Source organism: Poecilia latipinna, unplaced genomic scaffold (genome assembly GCF_001443285.1).
Source record: "Poecilia latipinna isolate Pla-1442-1.1 unplaced genomic scaffold, P_latipinna-1.0 Scaffold560, whole genome shotgun sequence".
NCBI classification, from domain to species: domain Eukaryota; kingdom Metazoa; phylum Chordata; class Actinopteri; order Cyprinodontiformes; family Poeciliidae; genus Poecilia; species Poecilia latipinna.
Window position 1 is genome coordinate 143,270 of NW_015113176.1, and position 21,340 is coordinate 164,609.

At 40.5% G+C, this 21,340-nt stretch overlaps 1 protein-coding gene and 1 long non-coding RNA gene across 9 annotated transcripts in view; one reads left to right on the forward strand and one right to left on the reverse strand.

The window, feature by feature from the left end:
• Positions 1-20,650, forward strand: part of srgap1b (SLIT-ROBO Rho GTPase activating protein 1b) — a 30,086-nt gene extending 9,436 nt beyond the window's left edge. For 2 of the 6 annotated variants that reach the window (XM_015041625.1, XM_015041626.1), the window contains 22 exons: positions 1,941-2,136; positions 3,305-3,359; positions 3,448-3,555; positions 5,760-5,822; positions 6,028-6,225; positions 6,312-6,440; positions 6,618-6,839; positions 7,047-7,148; positions 8,694-8,891; positions 9,446-9,530; positions 9,607-9,634; positions 9,770-9,803; positions 10,405-10,465; positions 10,767-10,844; positions 10,934-11,068; positions 12,383-12,488; positions 12,961-13,185; positions 14,625-14,704; positions 15,169-15,373; positions 16,885-17,016; positions 18,524-18,857; positions 19,091-20,650. In XM_015041625.1, coding sequence (XP_014897111.1) covers positions 1,941-2,136; positions 3,305-3,359; positions 3,448-3,555; positions 5,760-5,822; positions 6,028-6,225; positions 6,312-6,440; positions 6,618-6,839; positions 7,047-7,148; positions 8,694-8,891; positions 9,446-9,530; positions 9,607-9,634; positions 9,770-9,803; positions 10,405-10,465; positions 10,767-10,844; positions 10,934-11,068; positions 12,383-12,488; positions 12,961-13,185; positions 14,625-14,704; positions 15,169-15,373; positions 16,885-17,016; positions 18,524-18,857; positions 19,091-19,513 — 3,197 coding nt within the window. In that variant the 3' untranslated portion in view covers positions 19,514-20,650. The remainder of the gene's footprint in view (positions 1-1,940; positions 2,137-3,304; positions 3,360-3,447; positions 3,556-5,759; positions 5,823-6,027; positions 6,226-6,311; positions 6,441-6,617; positions 6,840-7,046; positions 7,149-8,693; positions 8,892-9,445; positions 9,531-9,606; positions 9,635-9,769; positions 9,804-10,404; positions 10,466-10,766; positions 10,845-10,933; positions 11,069-12,382; positions 12,489-12,960; positions 13,186-14,624; positions 14,705-15,168; positions 15,374-16,884; positions 17,017-18,523; positions 18,858-19,090) is intronic. The other 4 variants (XR_001426122.1, XM_015041628.1, XM_015041629.1 and 1 more) reach the window with 4 other exon arrangements.
• On the reverse strand, positions 6,760-14,627 carry LOC106953095 (uncharacterized). Of its 3 annotated transcripts, none has more exons than XR_001426125.1 (6): positions 14,471-14,627; positions 12,469-12,657; positions 12,222-12,376; positions 10,724-10,830; positions 6,994-7,127; positions 6,760-6,850 (listed from the first exon to the last, which is right to left on the reverse strand). It is a non-coding gene; the product is annotated as an uncharacterized LOC106953095 (long non-coding RNA). The 3 variants fall into 3 exon arrangements; XR_001426123.1 differs by having other exon boundaries at positions 12,222-12,393; XR_001426124.1 differs by lacking the exon at positions 14,471-14,627 and adding an exon at positions 13,950-14,464 and having other exon boundaries at positions 12,222-12,393.
• Positions 20,651-21,340: the final 690 nt, after the last annotated feature.

Consider the following 21,340-nt stretch of genomic DNA (forward strand, 5'->3'; position numbering starts at 1 on the left):
TGAGTGTGTGTGTGTGTGTGAGAGAGAGAGAGTTCAGTGCTCGCTCTCTCTGCTTTGCTGCAGAAAGATCGAGCGCTGAAACACGGCGAAGCAGCGAAGCATGCAGCCAGGCTTTACCACGCTGACTACAAGTCTGTGTGTGTGTGTGTGCGTGTGTGTGTGTGTGTGTGTGTGTGTGTGTGTGTGTGTGTGTGTGTGTGTTTCTCTGCTGCCTTTTCATTTCGGTCACACGATTAAGTCCAAGGTGACTCCTGGGAGAAAAATGGACAGCCTTCATCTGTGAGGATGAGTGCAGCCAATTATGCCAATTATGCATTTTAACAAGAAGCTTATCAGTTTAAAATAAAATTTCAATTATTAACTATCAGTATTGACTGCAGAAAAATCAGCTTCTCGAATGAAAGCTGCTGAATTATTTCAGATGAGTGAAGAAACTGAATCTGCTCTACATTCGTCCTTTGTGATCCACAGAAATTTTTGTAGTTTTCATGTGTTTGTATGAAAATGTCCAGAAACATCGCTGATGTACGGGAGAGGATTAGAGCCACCGGAAATGAAATTAATTCTTAAATATTCTGATAAAAAAAATAAAATAAATTAAATTTGAAAATAAAATAATTCTGAGAAAAATGTCAGAAATTTGAGAAAAACTAAATCTGAAGAAAAAAAATCTGAAAGTTGAGAAAAAAGAAATTAGAAAATGTTCAGAAATCGCAGAAGAAAAAAAAAATCCCAGAAATTTTTTTATAATACTGAGAAAAAAAGTCAGACTTTTAGAAACGCCAGAATTTGAAAGAAAAACAAAAATCATAATTGTGAGAAAAATAGTCTTTTTTTCAGTGTCTATTTTGCTTTGCATCTTTTAGAAATGCTCCACGGAAAAAAATCTGAATTATTTGCAAATAATTTGAGTCATTTTCCGTTAAAAAATCAGCAAATAAGCGAATCTGTGAATGCGATGATCCTGTGGGACATGCGGCGTTTTATTCATCAGTCTGCTCAGAAAAATCTGGTGGTTTGTTTAAAGTTACATTAATCAGCTTGTTGACGTAACGTGTTTAACCAAAATACATTATTATTATTCAAACCCCTCAAATTTTGACAGATGTGATAAACTGACTCAAAGGAAAGCAAAACAGTAAATTAATGTTCTACATCAATTCAGAATTAACCAAAAATCTAAACATTGTGCATTTAGTCCCTTTACTGGCGTTTCTAAATTTTCACCACAACATTAGATTAATAACAAAAACTCAGAAATGGAAGATGAACTTTAGGGGTTTTTTTTAAACCGTTGCTGCTTTCATATTCTTGGTGTTTACATTTTCTCTATAAAAGAAAATTGGCTACAGATAGAAAAATTAATTTCCTTTATACTTGTGTTATTAAACAATTCAAATTATTTTGTATGTAGGGATTTTGGACCTGAAATGTAATTTCTTTAACGCTGTACCAGAGTTTTTCATAGGAATATTAGACTAGAGGGAACATGAATACTAATTACAATCTGCAGTTTTAAAAAGTGAATGAATAAATCAAAAATAATTTAATTAACTTGAATTGCTGCCGCTGTGTTATTTAAATTGGCTGGTTAATTTTAATTGAAGATTGTCTTTGGGTTATAATTTAAACTGTGTCCATGTGTAAAGAACAGAAATCTGGGGATTAATCTGTATTTTTCAGATTGTTAAGGTTTTATGTTGAATATTTCCAGCAGACAACATGATTTCCTGCAGCTCTGTTGTGTTTATCTCCAGATGATGCTCATCGTTTTGCCCCTGATGGTTTGGTTACTCACAGTTCATTGACAGAAATCTCATCCTGATGGGCATCGATCGCACTTTTACATCAGCCCATAAATTACAGCAGCGGCAAGAATGGAAATCTGTCTGTTTTTCTGTCACTTACCGCCGTGGGTCGTGTTTCGGGCTGTGCTGCAGATGTGCGGGCCCAGTTGGCGGAGCAGCAGCGCTGCCTGGAGCAGCAGACGGAGATGCGGGTGCAGCTGCTTCAGGACCTGCAGGACTTCTTCAGGAAGAAGGCCGAGATCGAGACGGAGTATTCCAGGAACCTGGAGAAGCTCGCAGAGCGCTTCATGGCCAAAACACGCAGCACAAAAGATCATCAGCAATACAAGTACGCTCAAATCTGTGCTGCGATAGGTTGAAAGGTCACATCTGGAATTAGCAGGAAATCATTTTGGAAAAGAAAACTAAGTGATGTGAGGATAAAAATTAAACGATGGTGTATTTCAGCAACTGCAGATGGCAGTAAAGTTCAGCCAAAAAACTCAGAAACTTTATGATTAATCTCAGAAAATTCTAGAAAATTTCTAAGTTAAAATTTGTGACCTTTGAAACCAAGAGAATTCCCTAAATTTTTCTAGAAAATTTCTACTTTTCTTCTACTTAAGTTTAACTTTTAAAACTTAGAAATATCCTTGTTTTTTCTAGAAAATTTTTGAGATTAATCTTTTTTTTTTTTTTTTGCTTTTTAGTGAAAAATTACATTTTTTTTTACCTCCTAGGGTCCTAATACACTGTCGTAAAATTAAGTATTATTTATGTAATAAATGAGCCCGAGAAAAAAAATCTAGCAATTTCCGTGTGGTCATCTGGTATCAGTAGTATTTTAATGCTATAACTTTTTGTGCTTCCACATATTATGAGCTGAAAACAGGCCAGACACAAATTTGCATCTCTAAGCCTCGATTTCAGGACTATTCACTGAGGTGTGGCTGTAAAAAGCATAACAGTTGTTAATGAACAGAGCAATAAATGATATCTAAGCAAGTAGCTCCAGCTTGATGTGAAAACAGCAAAAACAGAGACGACAGACATAAACTTATTTTGTTCTACATTTTATTTTCTTCTTCCTAAATGAACCAGAATATTAGTGCAACAAGCTCAGCAGATTAAAACAATGTGTTCAAAGGAAGTTAGCTAGATGATCACACCAGCTAGCGAGGCTAGCATCAATGGCTGAAACAATTTCAGATTTATCACGACCTCTAGATGTATTCATACGGCATTTACTCAAACTATGACTATAAACGGAAAACTTTTAAAGTTAATAAGAAAAGAGCTGTAAGAAGCTATAAAAAAATCTGCTTTCCTCTATGCTAGCATTTGAGCTAGCGATTTGGAGCTAGCATGCTACAAGACTCCAAACATGGTTTATTTTTTAACTTCTCATTGTTCTCTTTTTTTTTCTTTGTATATTTTATAATTTGGAACATTCCAAATAAATGTCTGAATATTTATTTTAAAGCCAAATTTATAAAATATTAATATTCTAATTCCAGGAAGGATCAGAATCTGCTTTCTCCTGTTAACTGCTGGTACTTGTTGCTAAACCAGGTGAGCTAACGTGTTTTCCAAAGGAATCTCAGAGACACGGAGAAACGATCAATTATTTTAACCATGATTTATGTTTTTGTTTTTTAAGGTGAGGAGGGAGAGCAAAGACCACGCCACCCTCAGTGACCTCTACCTGAACAACGTCATCAGCCGTCTGACGCACATCAGTGAGGATTCGGCTCGGCTCCTGAAAAGGGTGAGTGCTGTAGGAAACATAATAAATTAAAATATTTAAAAAAACTATTTGAAAAAGTAATAAAATAATCCAAACCCGTCAGAGAAGTGTGACTGTACAACACTGTATTATGGCCATTGTAGAGAGAAAGAAAGGAGTAAATTTCCACCAAAAAAAGGAAATTTCTGGGGTTGAGATGTCAAAGCTTTTGACTTTTCAAGCTCAGAAAATTTCCAAAAGTAAAAAACTTTGGACTTTGGAAACATGAAATTTCCACACTTGTTTAATAAAAGCTTCATCATTTCTAACCAGAGCAACTTTATGCTCACAAACATCACCAATGGTCGCCTTGACGATACGGTTTAACTTGTTGCGTAGACATTTCCAGTTGTTTGGGTCGTTTTCAAAGGAGCAAAGGTTTATGGTGGATGAGCAGAAAACCATCTTCTTCAGTTTTATGGGGTTCATATGAAACTTTTGTTTCTTCATCAGAGTGGCACAAATGGGCTTCCATAAATTTCCACAGGATGTTTGAGGAAAGTAAAAGCGCTCACTCCGTCCTTTGCAGAAAATCAGATATTTCTATATATTCAAATTGTACTATTTTCTTTCCTACAGCTCCATATGACCCAGCATTTTATTTTTTCTAGATTTTTCGGTTTATTGCATCTACAAACAAAGCATCTGAAGCATGACCACCTACTAGAGTGATTGTTGCACTTCATTACTATAAATATATTTACTTCCTTAAATAGTCTGAGGGTCTGTAAACGCTCAGAGCCAGAAGCAGCATCAGATGAAGAAATGGATTTGACCGCACACAAACAAACGCATTCATAATTGAAGCTGAACTCATGCATTAAACAGCCCAGCAGTTTGGGGAAGCAGTTATGTGACAGCATAAATATTGCATTACGCTAAACCGTCTTGAATCCCAGAATGGATGAATCCCGTTCCCGGGGGTGGGCGCGGCTCGTCGGCGTCGCCATGGCCACCGGGGCGGCCGGCTCCGCTGGGCGTCTGTCCGCCGAGCGGCACGGGATGTGATGGAGGTCCTCGGCTCAGAGCTGCTGGCAGTCGCTGCACTTTAGCTGGCATGAATAAAAGACGAGCCGGAAGCCAGATTAATAATGAACACGGAGAGCTAAAGTTAGCGTGCGCGTGTATTTAATTTGTTAAAGTCCGCAGCAGGCCCAGCGGAGATCTGCAGACTTTACTTCTCATTAAAATCAACTCTGTTACTGCAGTAATGACAAAAAGGACACATGTAGAGGCCTGCGCTCAGACAGGAACAGCAGATTCACTCAGGCAGAGGCAGGAAAATGTTCTGCAAGCCGCTTTCATGATTAATGATATTAACACAACAGAATATGGCCACAAAATGAGGCTAAAAACTCAGAATGTAAGCCTGAAACTGGGTTTTATAGTCCAGTAGTTTACAGAAGATGATTAGAGCCATTGGAAAAACAAGGAAACAAAAAATATTTTTTTCTCAGATTTCTGACTTCAATCTTCAGACATTAAACTCATTATACGGAAATTAAAGTCAGAATTCTGAGATTAGAGTAAAAATCTTGAGAAAAAAGTCAGAATATTAAGAAAAAAGTAATAAATCTGAAATTAAAGTCATAATTCTGAGTTAAAATGTTTTTTTTTCCAGTTGCCATAATCCTCTTCCATACTTTGCAATTAATCTTCTAAAATATTAAATTCCTTGGAGGATTTTTTACTTCTAAATTTTTAAAACACCATCTTTGTTGCTTAATGTAATTCCATAGAGAAAAACACAAAACTTACACGTTTTAATAAAATGTGTTTGATGTTTTACCATCGTAGAAAAAATATTGGAGTAGAATATTTCTGCCAAAAATCTCAGAAATGTTGAGATTGCCTGAAAATTAAAAAAGGAAATTTCTGAATTTAAAAAGTTATTATTTTTTTTTACGTTTGGAAGGTTTTCTGCATCTCAAACTCAGAAATGTCCTTAATTTTTCTAGGAAATTTTGACTGAATTTTTGTTTCCATCTACAATGGTGCTACATGCTGTCAGAAATACGGATACACAACAATTATTTTTATCCTTGCTTGCAATGAGACGTTGAGTAGTAAATATCCTGAATATCAGGTGTATTTTAGGTGCCTGTGTTGTAACAAAGCTTGTAAATTTGGCTGAAAACGACGTTTTGTTTTGGAGTTTTGTTGATATTTTTCTTCTTTTGTGTCAGAGTAAGGAAATCCTCCAGCAGCTGCAGGACGACCTCATGAAGCTTCTGAACGAGCTTTACACGGTGAACAGACATTTTCACTGTTTCACAGCAGAAGAAACAGCTTTAAGTTTTATAAACTTTTGCTTTAACCTTCACTCAGTGGATTTAAAGTCTGTTACAGGATTTTTATCATGTAAAAAAACTTGATTAAAACGTTTATTTCTGCGCCCATACGACTGAAACGGAACCAGAAGGTGCAAATTGTCTTTCTGCTGCCGTTACCAAGGTGATGAAGACGTATCACATGTACAACGCGGAGATGATCAGCGCGGAGGCCAAGCTGCGGGAGGCGGAGCGGCAGGAGGGCCGCGTGAAGGGCGTGTCGGGGACGGGCGGCGGCGTGGAGCCCGTGTTCGGCCTGCGGATCGAGGAGCGCCACCAGAGGCGCAACGCCGCCCGCAAGATGGAGAAGATGAGAGAGAAGGTGAACTATCGAATAACTGTTAGGGGAATCAGTGCAGAACTAGGAAAGGATTCATGTGTTTAATGTTCTGTTCCTTTTGTTCTCAGAGGAAGGCGAAATACTCAGAGAACAAACTGAAGACTCTGAAAGCCAGAAATGAGTATTTACTGACTCTGGAGGCGACCAATGCCTCCGTGTTTAAATACTACATCCACGATCTGCCCGACATCATCGACGTGAGTACAACAATCTGCTGCTCGGAGTTCTGACTCTGAACAGTCTGGTGAACACAACTCAGGGTCCACATTTCGTTAAGAAGGAAGTTGCGCTCAGCGTCTTCTTCAAACATGCAGAACGATTTTCCTGAAATAAGTTTGCAGGACTCTTAAAACTTGGCCTTGATTGTTTCTCAGTGCTGTGACTTAGGGTACCACTCCAGTCTGAGCCGAGCGTTGAGGACCTACCTATCTGCCGAACTGAGCCTTGAAGCCTCCAGGCGGGCGGGCCTGGAGGTGCTGGAGGGGGCTGTGGAGAACCTGGACCCGGCCCGCGACAGGCAGCGCCTGCTGGGCCTCTACCCCACTGCCTTCTGCCCACCGCAGCGCTTCGGATTCCAGGCGCACATGGGCGACACAGTGAGTTCAGTCTGAAAAATAACAACAAAACTCCTGATTCGTCTCTTTCTATACGTATTTATCTGGTAATCTATGGAGGACAAATCCTGTCATAATTGGCAACAAACAGACATAGCTACTGCAGCTGTAAACCAGAGTGAATCAGGATTCTGACCTGAGGATTTGCAGTGTTTTCTTCTTGTGTTGGTGACGTTTTGCTTCTGTCAGACGACCCAGATCGCCTCGCAGCCACAGGTCCAGGCTGAGCTGTCGCTGCGCCTCACTCAGCTCCAGACCCGCCTGGCGTCCCTGAAGATCGAGAACGAAGAGGTCAGACTCACAAACGCAGTCAGACAACGGTCAGAGATCTCAAATCTGTCTAAACATTAACAACCACAGTGGACAGGCTTCCCACCAACAACCAGACATCAGTTACATTAAAGGAAGTCTCTAAAGTTACTTTATAAGAAGATTTATTATACATCGACATGTTACAAACTAAACACTTAGCTAACTAAACATGTAAACTTAATATTTAGCTTCCTAACCTAATATTTAGTGTGCAAACTAAATATTATGTAGATGTGGAGTCAGCTAAATATTTAACTCCAACAGTTTCTAAAATTAAAGTTTAGCTAAATATGTAGTTACTATTATACTTATGTGGCTTGCTAACTAAATATTTAGTTTGGAGCTAAATATGTAGCTTAAACTATGCTTATAAATAAATTAACATGGTTAAAATATTACTTTTCTCTTTTATGTTAGGCTAAATAATCCAAATTTTTGCCACTATTTTTTTTTTTAGAAATTGCTTCCCAACTACGCAGAGCTGCAGACGGACAATCCTGCAACTTTTATCCAAACAGATTAGGACATTCGACCTGCAAACACATCAGAAAATAAGTGGATTTATGTTGAGACCATGAATCCTGCAGAGCCTTTTTCCAGCTGTTTGCTCAAAGTGTGAAATAAAAACACTAAACTGGGTGAAAACCCCCCAGATCACACGTTTTTCTGCATCAGAACTTCTTGAGTCGTGGTAATTTATACAGTTTTAATTGGGTGATAATGTAGCAGATGTAGCGTCCCAAAATAAAGCAGAGCGACTGGCTGCTGCTGCAGTCTGTGTTCCCGCTGTCGTGCAGCGCAGAGGGCAGCTGTTAACTCGGCCTGAAGGGCATAAAAATGCTGAAGGAGTCGGGATTAATGAGCAGCATCTGCACGTCTCAGCAGCTCCCAGCGCACACAGAACCACGCCCCGATCATCACAGGCCCGTAAAACCAGCCAAACACACTCTGCATATGAAGAGTGTGTAAAGAATTAAATCCCCTAATTGGTTTTTATGTTTTCATTTAAGTCGTCAGACTTTGCTGTAAATCTCCCGGCTCGTCCCTTATGTCGAGAGGCTGCAGCAGTTCGATGGCTGAACAAGCAACGAAACGTTACTTTCTGAGATTAAATGGATTGAAAACAAGCAGAAAAACAATCCAGATTAAAACCCTGAAAGTCTGGAGACAACTCGAGCACTACACAAGCCAAACCTGTTGAGTCTGGGTTGGAGATCCACCGTCCAGCAGGGCAACAATCCTGAACGAGTGGAAAGTTTCAGAATGGCCTAGTCAAAGTCCAGATGTGAATCCAACTTGAGATTTTCAACATGAAAAAATAGGCAGAAATTTCAAACTGCAGTTTGCACTCTGATTTACTCAGGAAGGCTGAATATAAAGGCACTCCACACTTTTCAGATATTTTAATTAACAGATTAGTGTCTCATTTTCTGGTCAATCACATAAAAACCCAGCAAAACTCATTAAAGTTTGTGGTTGAAAGGGAAGTCAAAGCACTGCACTTTTAAAATGTGTTTCCTTCAGGTGAAAAAGACGTGGGGAGCGACTCTGACCACGCTGCAGGACATGACGGTGCTGGACGACTGCGACGTGTCGCAGAGCTTCACCCACAGCCCGTCCTCCGAGTCGGTCAAGTCCAGCGTGTCGGACGGCTACCTGAACAAACCCAGTCTGGCCAAGAGACGAGCCAACCAGCAGGAGACGGAGCTTTTCTACTTCAACGTGAGGAAACGGCAGCGAAGCGTCTCATTTACATTCACTGGAGAAACAGCGAACAGAAACATCGTTCACCTTAGATCAGACGTGTTTCCTGTTTTACATCAGTCCGGATCATCATGGACTTTTAAGATTCTGAAAAAAAATTCACATCTTAATCTGCTGCAACGACAAAGACGAGAGTTGTGCAGCAGGAGAACTTAGTGGAGGAACATGTTGGATTTTAGAGATTATTTTGCATGGCTGGTTGAAGTCACAATTCTGAGATTGAGAAAAAATATCAAAATTCAGAAATTAAAGTTGAAAGCAAAATTATATTCTGATTTATTTAGACTGGTAGGTTAATATTTAGTTAAGAATCTAAACATTTAGCTTTCCAGCTTTCATTTATCTAGATGCTAGATCTAGCATCTAATGTTTAATGTTTAGTTTTCAGCTAATATGAGGCTCAATAATCCAAATTTAAATAATACTGTGAATCACTGTATCTGCTCTATTTCAGCAGAAACTGCAGATTTCTCCGGGATAAATAAGCTCTGTGTCTGTTCTTCCGTCCTCAGAAGTTTCGCGAGTATTTAGAGGGAAGCAATCTCATCTCTAAACTCCAGGCCAAACACGACATATTAAAGAAAGCCTTAGCTGAGGGTAAGAACGACGTCTTTCAGGGCTCACACACCATAATCTGCATGTTTTTAAATGTTCTCTGTTCTTCCTGTTGCAGGATATAAATCTGAATTACTGACTACCAGGTGAGGCTTTTTGTCATTTCATGCTCATTTTATCTTCAGGTTAATAACCAGTCTTGCTTCCTTCACCACTTTACTGTGAATTCTGAGAAACTCCTCTTTCTCTTCATTTCTTCCTCCTTTTGCTGCTCATCGTAGTCGTGGGCGGAAAAACTCCCATAGCAAGCACCAGGTAGACACCGGGGTCAGGGGTCGGTCGGGTTTTGCTTGTAGTCATCTGTGATTAGCTAAAACATTTGAGAATTCCTCTAAAAACATCTAAATCTGCCCATTTCAACAGCTTAATCACAATATTTCTCGTTTAGCTGACTGCTATCTAAAATAAAAATGTAAACATGAAGGAGAGTGTCATCGGCATACAGATTAAAGTACGTGTTAGCATTAGCTTTGACGCTGCGCTAGGTGAAACCTTACTTTGGTTTTAAAGCTACCCAAAGCTTTCAGCACTTATGTAGTCTCAACTGAGGTTAACAAATATTAAAAACCATGAAATTTCAGTCTGTACCAGCTGATACAATTTTAAAGTATGTGAAAAAATTATGTGAAAGAAAAAAATTGCAGCAAAATAAAGCATTTTAATTCTAGTTTTTAATTGAAATAATTTCATGCCTACAACAGCACAACATCTATCCCTATTAAACTTATTTATAACCGTTCTTCTCTGTGATTGGATGATTTCTCCTCCAGTTGAAAGAATGCAGTTCTTGTACTTTTGCTCTATTCTTATTTAAATGAACATTTTTCTCTAAGTTGCTCTCTTGGTGTGTTGATAGGATTCGACTAAAGCCATACCACTGCTAGTGGAAAGCTGCATCCGCTACATTAATCTACACGGTACGTCTCCGTTTTTAGCTTGGATGTTTCTTATTTTCTCTTCACATTTATTTTGTTGTGACTTCAATACTCAGTTTATATGAATTTTTATGAATCACTTTTTCCTAAGTGGACTGTTGTTGTTTTTTGGCCTGGAAATTTATTAATTTTTTTTCAGAAATATTTGCTGTATTTTGATGAGTTAAATCAACGGGTGTGCAAAGTCTTTTTTCTAAGTAGAACCAGCTTGATGTTTGTGATGCTTGATGTTAGACTTACCTGTGTGATGCAGCTTCCAGTCAAACCCAGATGTTTTCCTCAGGTCTTCAGCATCAGGGCATCTTCCGGGTTTCAGGCTCACAGGTCGAGGTCAACGACATCAAGAACTGCTTTGAGAGAGGTGAGAGGTCACCAGTGAGGTCAGAGGGGCACATGACCGATAAGCTGTAAAACTGTCAGGCGATGACGCCGCTTCTGCTGGTTGCCCAGGTAACGACCCGCTCATAGACGAGGAGAGCAACCACGACATCAACTCTGTGGCCGGGGTGTTGAAGCTGTACTTCAGGGGTTTGGAGAACCCTCTGTTTCCAAAGGACAGGTTCAACGACCTCATTTCCTGCGTCCGTGAGTACCGACGGCGCCGCCTGAACGCGTTTACCTCCGGCCCAGACTCTCAGCTTCCCTCGACATTTCATCCGCTTTGTTTCCTATTTGCAGTGCCAAACAAAAGCTTTTCATAACTGTCAGATGTTTTTCACGTCATAGTAGCTCAAAAAATGTTGAAATACAACCAGAAATGCAAAATGGAAACATATTTGTATGCTTAACTATATATTTTAAGACTACAAAGTTTAATTATGTAGTCTTTTAATTTTTCTTCAGTGTTTTGTTTCTTTTTTCATCCAACGAATACTTTGATTAGACAAAAACCCACCATATGTAGTTGGCTTTAAAGGGGATCTATTATGGAAATTTCACATTTTGCATGTTTTTAATTCTTCCATTTGGGCCTCAACTGCTTCCAAAAACAACCAAAGCTCTTAAAATAAGAATTGGGAATACATTAATGATTTTTGGTGAAGGAAAAGGAACGTTTCAAAAACCTTCAGAATGTAACGTCACAGATCACCTAGCAACCCTAGAAGAGTTCCGCCTGTTGCCTAGCAACTCAAGCTGAGATCTAGCACGCTTGGTCAGCTGGTTTTACCGCTGTACAATGGCTGCTGGAAAAGACAAGTCTTTAGTTGTTGACTCACCAGCCAGAAACCACTTGCTGCATTCTTGTTGGTTGTGCAGGAGGCTCCACTTCTGCTTTTCAAAGATGTATGCTTATATAATCACGCATCTGTTTGTAACCATTTTCATCTGCAAGTGTAAAAGTTGAGTTGGAGGGCGTGGTCAGCAGCTGCTTATTTGGATTTAAAGTGAGAAGAGGCCCTCAAACAACTAAATTCTTATTATCTAAGAATTATTTTGTGCAAAATATGTAATGAACATGTGTTGTATAGCCCAGAAACTTATCCTAAACTCTCCAAGGAAGTATAATAGATCACCTTTAAGTTGTGAACACAGCGGTTAGCATGTTATAAACACATTTCAATCTGAAACACACATAAAATGTTGCCTGTTTTTGGCCATCCTGGGTTTCCAAACATGAGGAGCAGGAACAAAGCAAGTAGAGCAAGAGTTTATCAGAGTAAAGCACAATAAGCCAGAAAACGTATTGAGTGAACGTTTGTGATTTAAATGCACACAACATAAATTATGGTTCGCTTACATAAATATATGCACTGAAATCAGTCTCTCTGAATGCTCAGATTCCATTTTTGAGCAAAACCGGAGGAAAAGTTAGGGAGTTTAACCATCTCATGTCCGTTTGCCTCTGAAGTTTGTCCCTTCAAACAAAGCCTGGAAACGTCAATCTGTTTCCTACTGCAGGGATGGAAAACCTGTATGAGAGAGCTCAGTGCATCAGGAAGATCCTGCTGGGCGTCCCGAGGGCCACGCTGGTGGTGATGCGCTACCTGTTCGCCTTCCTCAACCAGTGAGTGTCTGCCGCCTCATTCTTCCCCTGAGAGAGAACACAAGCCTCTCTAGTCGTCAGTTTGGTTCTGCCGCCTCTCAGATAAATATAGAATGAAAGCACAGCGAGGGATGGAGAGGCAGGAAGTGTGACATGCAGGTGTGATGTTCCCGCTGCATTAATTGGGGTTCTGATGAAGAGGAAAGGCATTCAGGAGTGTGTCAGTATGTCAGCTCAAAGATATAAAAATAGATAATGTACAAAGCTTTAGTCCTTATACATTTAAAAACAATTAGTCTGTTGTTTTTTTTTATGATCATTTAAAGGGGCAATGTGGGAACCTTTGTATTTATTAGCTTGTGGAAATGAACTAAGGATTGTTTCAATTCAGACTTAATTTGCTTGTTTTTTTCTTGGTGCCAATACTTCTGACTCAAGTGACCAAAGATTTGTTCCAATTTACTAAGAAAAATGTTCCTCCTTGCTCCGCCAGCCTCTCCCAGTACAGCGATGAGAACATGATGGACGCCGGGAACCTGGCCATCGTATTCGGCCCCACCCTCCTGCCGACGCCCGACACGCTGGACCAGGTGGCCTGCCAGGCGCACGTCAATGAGGTCATCAAAACGGTCATCCTGCACCACGACAACATCTTTCCTGACATCAAGGAGCTTCCAGGCCCGGTTTATGAGAAGTGCATGACCGGCGACCAGTACTGGTGAGACCAGTCTCACATTTTATTTAATGTTTCCTTTTCTATTCACATTAACCTCAAAGTAGATGAGTTCTCCAATTTCCATTCTGCTGAAGGGAAATATTATTCACAGAAACATCATAATCCATTTTACTTATGGTTTCTGTTGTAAGCGTGGTGTTTTCCCCACCATTTTATTTATTGTTTTTGGTTGTTTCATTTTGGGTGTTTGTAATATCTTCCAGTTCCAATTTTTCTTTAGAAAATTTAAGTTTTTATTGATTTTTCAGAGGATAACTTGCATTATTGTGCCATTATCAATATATGACTTGAAACTGGTCTCAAAATGTTAATTTCCAATAATTACTATCGTTTATTGCAGTATTTAGTGGGGCAATTTATTGTTCAGAGAAATGTATTGCTGTGACAGGCCTACATAAGACTGAAACTTAACAAAAAGGTTTCATATCAGTCAATATTATTTCTTTTTTTTCCTTTAAATATCTGAAATACTGCCAAACTGGTGACGTGAACTTTCCTGGTTTATCCAGTCTCATTATTTTCTCCCTTCACTCAACAGGTTGTTGCTAGGTAACCAAAAGGTGAGTTAGCTAGCCCGTCAGAGGTTAAACGGCTAATACCTGGTTCAAAGGTCAAGATTTTGAATTGTCGGTCGATTTTCGAAACCTGAACACACAAATGACGATAAGAAATGTTGGATATAATAGGTTTGGTCCTACAGTTTGTAGTATCGAGCCAAACAGCAAACACGAACAAGTTCCACTCACCAACGTTCAGACGTCAGACGGGAAATCTGAACAAACATGGCCGACTGGGAAGAAGCAATGGCAATAGTTTGTGGACACCCGACGCCCTTAAAAGCGGACCAGACACTCTAAACACCCTGCATACGCAAGGGATATATCTTAAGTCTATATTTAGATCTATCTCGATAATCGTGACATCTTAAGATTGTTGGAAAGGGGAAATCGGTTGGGACATAAAAACCTTGCCGCGTAAACTAGGGATTAAGACTACATCCCCCAGAATGCTGTGCGGTCTAGCTCGGAGTTCAGTGAAATTTTTTACACATTCTATCGGACATATTTTCTATTAATATTAACCACGTATCTATCGCGATATATTGTTAATTATTTAGTGCCCAGCCTTACTTCACAACATATAAAACAGGATGTTAGTTGATGAGAATGTAAACAGCGCTGGGGGAGATCCTCTTAACATGCTGTGAGGGCGACAGAGATGTTACTTGTCAGCTAGTTTGGCAGGAACGAGTGTTTCTCTTCCTCACCACCCTGAGTAAATCCTCACATCCTGTCGGGTTCTGTGGAGCGCCTCGCCTCCTGCTGTGCACGCGTCCTCCTCCTTTTGTTCCCGCGCTGAATGGACGGTTTGTCAGTCTGCTTCGCTGCCTGATCCTCTCACTCCTCTTCATCTTCTTGCAGCGAGAGTCCGTTCAGCGAGCCTGGGGCCTTGGAGGAGACCGAGCCGGACGCCGGTACCGAGACCCAGACCAGCGACGAGGGTACGCGCTGACCCCTGACCTTCACATGCTGCGTTTCAGTTGCCTGGGAAGTTAAACCGGAAGTAACAGCGTTCTGGTTAAGAATTCGGAACTTAAACGTGTCGAGTCGACGGTTATGAATATTTTTATACTCTTTATGCGAGGAGCGGCCATATTGAAACGCGAAGCCGTACTTATAAGTGGCAACTGGGGATAGTCAAAGTTGCTCTCAGTTTCCTAGTGGAAAAACAGACTTCAGAGTTGATTTTTCTCCGATTGGGAAGTCGGGATTTCCAAGTTCCGAGGACAACTGGAACGCAGCATTACACGCCCATCTTTCCATCTCCTCGTGGAGAGATGGTTGCCGTGGTAACAGCAGCCATGGAGACGCAACAATCCCTCGTTCTCAACTCCCGCTCGGAAGCCCTCCATCTTGTTGGAATGCCGTCGGCCTCACCTCCGTGTCTCACCTGGTCTCTCCCCAGCAGAGGGCGAGGCCGTGGAGGCGGTGGCCCGGTTCGACTACGTGGGCCGGTCCGGCCGCGAGCTGTCCTTCAAGAAGGGCGCGTCGCTGCAGCTGTTCCAGCGCGCGTCGCATGACTGGTGGGAGGGCCGGCTGAACGGCAGCCGCGGCCTGGTGCCTCATCAGTACATCGTGGTGAAGGACAGGCGAGTGAACAGTCCCAAATGGTTTGTACACGTCCGACATTACAATATCACTTCTTAAAATGTTTTAGAACTCAAAAACTGATTTTTTTTTAACATGTAATTTCAGTTAATTGAATAATTTATTCATATATCAAAACATAACTGTTATTCATTGTTATTTTTATTATTAAACTATAAAGCAAACATTTTCAATATTTTAGATTATATATTTACTCATATCTTAAAGCCATTACCTAAAGCAGGGCTGTGGAACTCATTTTTATTTCCGGCCACATCAAGATCATGAATATTCTCAAAGGACCAGTTGTGGCAACATTTATCAATAAACCTACATATTAAACTGTTAAAATATGAATAAATATACGTTTCTGCATTTGATGAATCATTCTAAAGATAAACATGAAACTTTTTTCACGATGTAATTTGGCAGAAAAAAAACGCTTTAATTGATAAAATAATATTTAGGCACACAACCGTAATTTTGAAGGCTGTAATTTTATGTGCCTTTCTAGAGGGCCATAAAAAAAACTATTTGGGGCCAAATTTGGCCCCCGAACCTTGAGTTTGATATGTGACCGAAATAATACCCTAAATATTGATGATTAGCATAACAAAATTAATGCGTCACATTTCATGTTTTTTTTATTCTTTTGCAATTTTGTGTGTAGATGTAATAAATTGAGAAACCATAACACATATTTCACCATACAAATGTAAGTTCAGAAACATAATGCTGTTTTAGTTTTATTAAATAACTATGTAATTGTATCTTATTTTAGTTAATCTTATGTATTTTATTCAGTTTAATTTGTTTTTAGTATTTTTTCTATTGAATTTAATCTGATTTCTTTTCATTTTTTTCATTTCAATATTGTTTAATTTTTGATTAAATTTAATCTATTTTCACACCAAATCTAAGAAATTGTAATTTATTTCTCCTGGTGAATTTAATTTTTGTTTGATATTTTGACTCCAGACTTGATTTATTTCTAATTGAGTTCAGTCTATTAACTCTAATTTTTTCAGTTAAATTTAATCTTTATGATTAGTCTATGACTAAAGTCTATGACTAATTAACTACTAATTATCTTTATTAGTTTTAATAAAGACTGACTTGTTTATTCTTCAAAATATGGAAATAATCAGTTTAAAAGATTAATTTGATAAAATTATTAAAATGAATGTATATTTTCTTTAATGTTCTAATTAAGGTTTACTAGTTTTATTATTATTGTTGAAATACTTGCATCACCTCAGTGTTTTCTACGCTTTTTTCTGTTTAAAATAATCATAATTTTTCTCTCCAGCCTGTTTTATAGTGAAACAGTAATTAGTGTGTGATTAATTGACGATCTGCTCTGATGGATTTCAGTGGATTTGTTGCTAACTGGATCTTCTCCCTGTTGATTAACAGACTAATTGGACTCAGGGAGTCTCTCACCTCTCTGCTATTGATCACTTCATTGATGATCGGAGCGTTTTGTTGCCTCGGCAGCGATTTGTCCCGACTGAGTTGTGCTCTGTGTCTTTAGGGCGGACGCCATGTCCGATACGCTCAGCCAGAAAGCTGACAGCGACGGGGGGAGCAGCAGCACCGAGGACAAGCGGTCCCGCAGCGAGCTGAGCTCCCCGACCGACATCAGGCCGCCGGAGAACTTCAACAGGTCCGACACCGAAACCCGCTTCCTGTCTCACCTGTAAACACCTGCAGATCTGCTGCTTCCTGCCACGTTTCCTCCTCTCACCTCACATCCTGAGAAACCAAATATCACATGGAAAAAATGGCGGCTTTGCATAAAAACTGAGGTTTTTATGTTAACTGGCTTCAAAATAAGCAGATTTACATGATTATAACTTCGCTTAATGTTTTTTTTATGCTTTATAAAAACTTTTTGCTAGAAAGAAGAACAAGATGAACCATTTCTAATCTGAATCTAATCTTAAGAAAGACTTAATATCTATGAAACAGGGCGGATGATTCGGCTTAGAAATAAAACCTCAGATGTTTTTTTTTAGACCAGATGTAACTTTTTCTTGCTTCCTTTTATGAAAAATAAATTACAGAATTTTATTTTTTTATTTTTTAAAAAGTAGCTATATTTCAATCTTCCCTTTTGTTAATTGGATAATGGAGTATTAGGGCCAGGCTAAAACAATTTTTATAATTAAGTGAATTAAATAGTCATAATACTGGCAAAGTAAAAAAGTAAAAAATGTTTTAATGAGGAAAAGCTTCTAGAACCAGTCAGATCTGTAGTTTTTCCTTTGAAATACATTCAGTTGTTCAATCATTTCAAAGTCCTGCTGCTGATCAGAATTTGATGCTGATTTGTTAATAGATTAAATATTTCCTCATCTGTAAAACTGACACCAAAGCAAGACTTCACAAAACTCTCAACATTTCTCATTTATTTTTTGTGTTGGAGTTCATAAAATTAGTATTTTACTAATATTCCAACTTTTTTCTGGCAACATTAACATTTTATTCTCGTATCATTTCGATTTCAATGTCGTAATTAAAACCTTATCCCAGCTCTGCTATTCCGTCAAACAGTTGACATGAATTCAAAATCAAAATAAGTACAAACTGTAAAACACGTCTTTATTATAACAAGATAACTACTCCGGGCAGAGTTCACTGCTTAAAAAAAACAATTTAATTTTCAAAGATCAAAAATTTAATTAATTTATCCTGGCAGAAAACTCTGCCCCCTTTTGGAAAACCCAGAAGTGGGCGGAGTCTAGAGACAGTAAAGGGCGTGGTTACGTTTGAGAACAGAGCGAGGAAAACAACTGTTGCCAATTTATCCACTTTGTCGCTAAATTTAGCCACTTTTCAGACCTTGCAGCAACTTTTTATTCAAAAGTCGAGTGATGAATTTAGTGATGCAAGCACAGTGACGTAAACATGAATTAATGGCAGTAGCCCCTTTTTAACCTAAAGAGGGCAGCACTGAGACACTTTTAGGCTAAATGTGGCAGAACAAGAATTAACTTGAAAATGTCAAAATTTGCTCAGAAACAAAGATGGAAGCAATAGAACCAGAATTTCAGCAGAAATGGTTGATATAATTAAACACTAATGTTCTATTCTCATTATTAGAAACTTGAATTAAATATTGCACAAAGAGTTTTTAAGTAGAGTTACCCTCTGTAATTTCCTGATGACAGCCACAGGAGGAAACGAACCGACGGCCTCTTCCGCCGCCCTCTCTGTCGCTCCAACGATAACCATGGCAACGGCGGCGTGATGGAACGGAGCTCTCCGCCCGTGACGGGTCACTTTAGCCCCAGAGATCTCCTCCTGGGGCGGGGCCAGGGCATGACCCCACCCCTCGACAGCCCAGAGCGCCGGCGCCGCTCCGCCGCCGTCACCATGACGGTGAGCCGCCACGACTCACTGCGGAGGCCGGAGGAAACGCCCATACGACGCTCCAGCAGCGGGCAGCACAGCTTCAGCGACTCGCTGCGATCCAGAGCGATGGACGCCGAGACGCTGGCCCAGGTACTGGTGCAACTGGTACCACCGATCCCTACGCACTTACCTACAACTCTAAATACTGGTTGCTAACCTGACAAAATGGCAACGTCACATTTCATTTCTCTTTACTACATGGAAAATTTTTATGATGTTCTTTAAATAAATGTTTGATTTTTTCACATTGAGTTCAATCTATTTCCAGCTAAACTCACTAGTTTTGCAGCCGTTCGGTTAATCAGTGAACTTCCTGTTTGCAGGACATCGAGGAGACGGTGAGTGTCGCCCTGGGTGAGCTGCGGCAGCTGGAGCGGCAGGACCGCCGGCCGGCGCCCGACGTGGTTCTGGACACGCTGGAGCAGGTGAAGAACGGCCCGGTCGCCAGCTGCTCCTCCGAGTCGCCCAGCCCCCACAGCACACCCAGTACGCCAGGGACGCCCGGCACCCCGGGGACGCCCGGGACCCCCAGCCCGCTCAGCCCCATGAGCCCCATCAGCCCGCTGCCCGGCCCGCCCAGGCCCGCCAACCCGTCCCCTGACGCCCTGGGCTCCTTCAAGCCGGTGACGGCCGCCCGCATGGGCGCCCCGCTGCGGCCCCCCGCCCTGAGACCGAAACCCGCGGTGCCCCCCAAAAGCAGCACCCCGCCTCTGGCGCCCCCGCTGGACAAATCCTGCACCATGTGAGCCAAACCAGGCCGAATCAGGCCGACCCGGGCCAAAACTGGGCCAGAAGGAGATCAGGGTACCGCTAACGATTCTAATCAACACGAAGGTAGAAAGGGTAGGAAAGGCTTTTAATGTAGTAACAAATTATAATCTATGACATGACCTATGATATGATATGCCATGATATTTCTGTGTCGTCAGGTTGGTGTGTACTCTCTTGGTGTGTAGGAGTTTTCTTTCTCCATGTATCGAAGCATTAATCAAAGGTTAGCTAAAAGAACTGCTGGTGAGGCGGAAAGTCCCGTAAAACGTAGTTTCAGTGAAGTGAATGTCGTGTCCCCAAAGACACCCGATTGGCTGCTGCATCCGCCGCCTGATTGGTCGGCTAATGGAGGACTTGGACGGTTTCCGCTGCTACGCTCAGCCTGGCGCTCGGTGACAGAAAAAACCACAACTTTAATGAATGTGTTCAGCTTTTTAACGACTGTTCGGCCATCTTTACTGAATGTTCGGTGGCGGCCTTCTTGTGTTTGCAGGAGGATGCGGCTCGTCCTCACTTTGTTCTCGTTTGTTTGAGCGAGGCACTGGCTGCGTTTCCATTGCAAACCTTTATCAATATTATACCCATATCGATAAAACACAATTCAAGAACTTCACATTTGTTCACGTGGTAAGTCCGGTTGTTGCTCACATGTGATCTGATGTTTCCTTCAGTTTTGTCAAATACATCTGAAAACCACCTCTTCCTAGTGCAGCAACTTTTTTTAAAAACTGGAGTTTTTTTAAATTCCCGTGTTTCCATTGACCAAATTTATATTCGTAATTCCAATTTGCTAAATTTTACAGACAATGAAAACGCAGTTATTAATGACATTTCTATTACAAATGTGTGCAAAGCTTTGCCGATATTCTGCTAATGTGGAGAGTAAAAACTAATTCGTAATCATCCATTGAGTAAAAAAACAATTAAGATCACACGTAACTAAGTGGTAAGACGCCATCATCGTCCTACCACTTCCTGTCGTTGTCTTTGTCGTTTCCACCAGTAGTAACATCTTGCTGCTGATCACGACTTGTGTGATGTGATGCTTTTCCATCGCCTTTTTACGAAATATGCCAATTTCAAAACAGCAGAAAAAACAAAGCATCCAAGCGCAAAAACTACAGAAAAATGTTTTTTCCAAACTGCCGTGTTTTATTTATTATCGTCATTCCAATTTGTGCAATTTTATGGACAATGTAAAAATGTAAACGCAGCTAGTGTGTCGGTGTGTGTCTGTGTGTGTGTCTGTGTGTGTGTGTGTGTGTGTGTGTGTCGGTGTGTGTGTATGTGTGTGTCGGTGTGTGTGTTCGCCCGCCCTCGTCGTGCTCCCCTATAAGTGCAGAATAGATAATTCATGCCTGCCTTGAGTGCCACAACACACGACTGCAAGTCGACAACCTGAGTGCAAAAAGCATGCCACCTCTTCTCTATGTGTGTGTGTGTGTGTGTGTGTGTGTGTGTGTGTGTGTGTGTGTGTTACACTAATGTCACTAGTTAACCTTAAATTCTCCAATAAGCTAACAGGGTGGGGCTCCGTGTGTGAAAACGCCCAAAACTACACTTGAACAGCACAGTGAATGTGGAGTGTTAAACTGGACCGGGCTCTGTGTGTGTGTGTGTGTGTGTGTATGTGTGTGTGTGTGTGTGTGTGTGTGTGTGTGTTTTGGTGAAAGTGCCTTTTTTTTAAACCCTCGTGTTTTTTGGGAGTTGTGAATCCACTCATTTGGAAGAGGATTGTAGCACCACTGGAACAGAAGAATTTAAGACTTTTTCACAGAATTCAGAGGGAAAATAAAATCTGT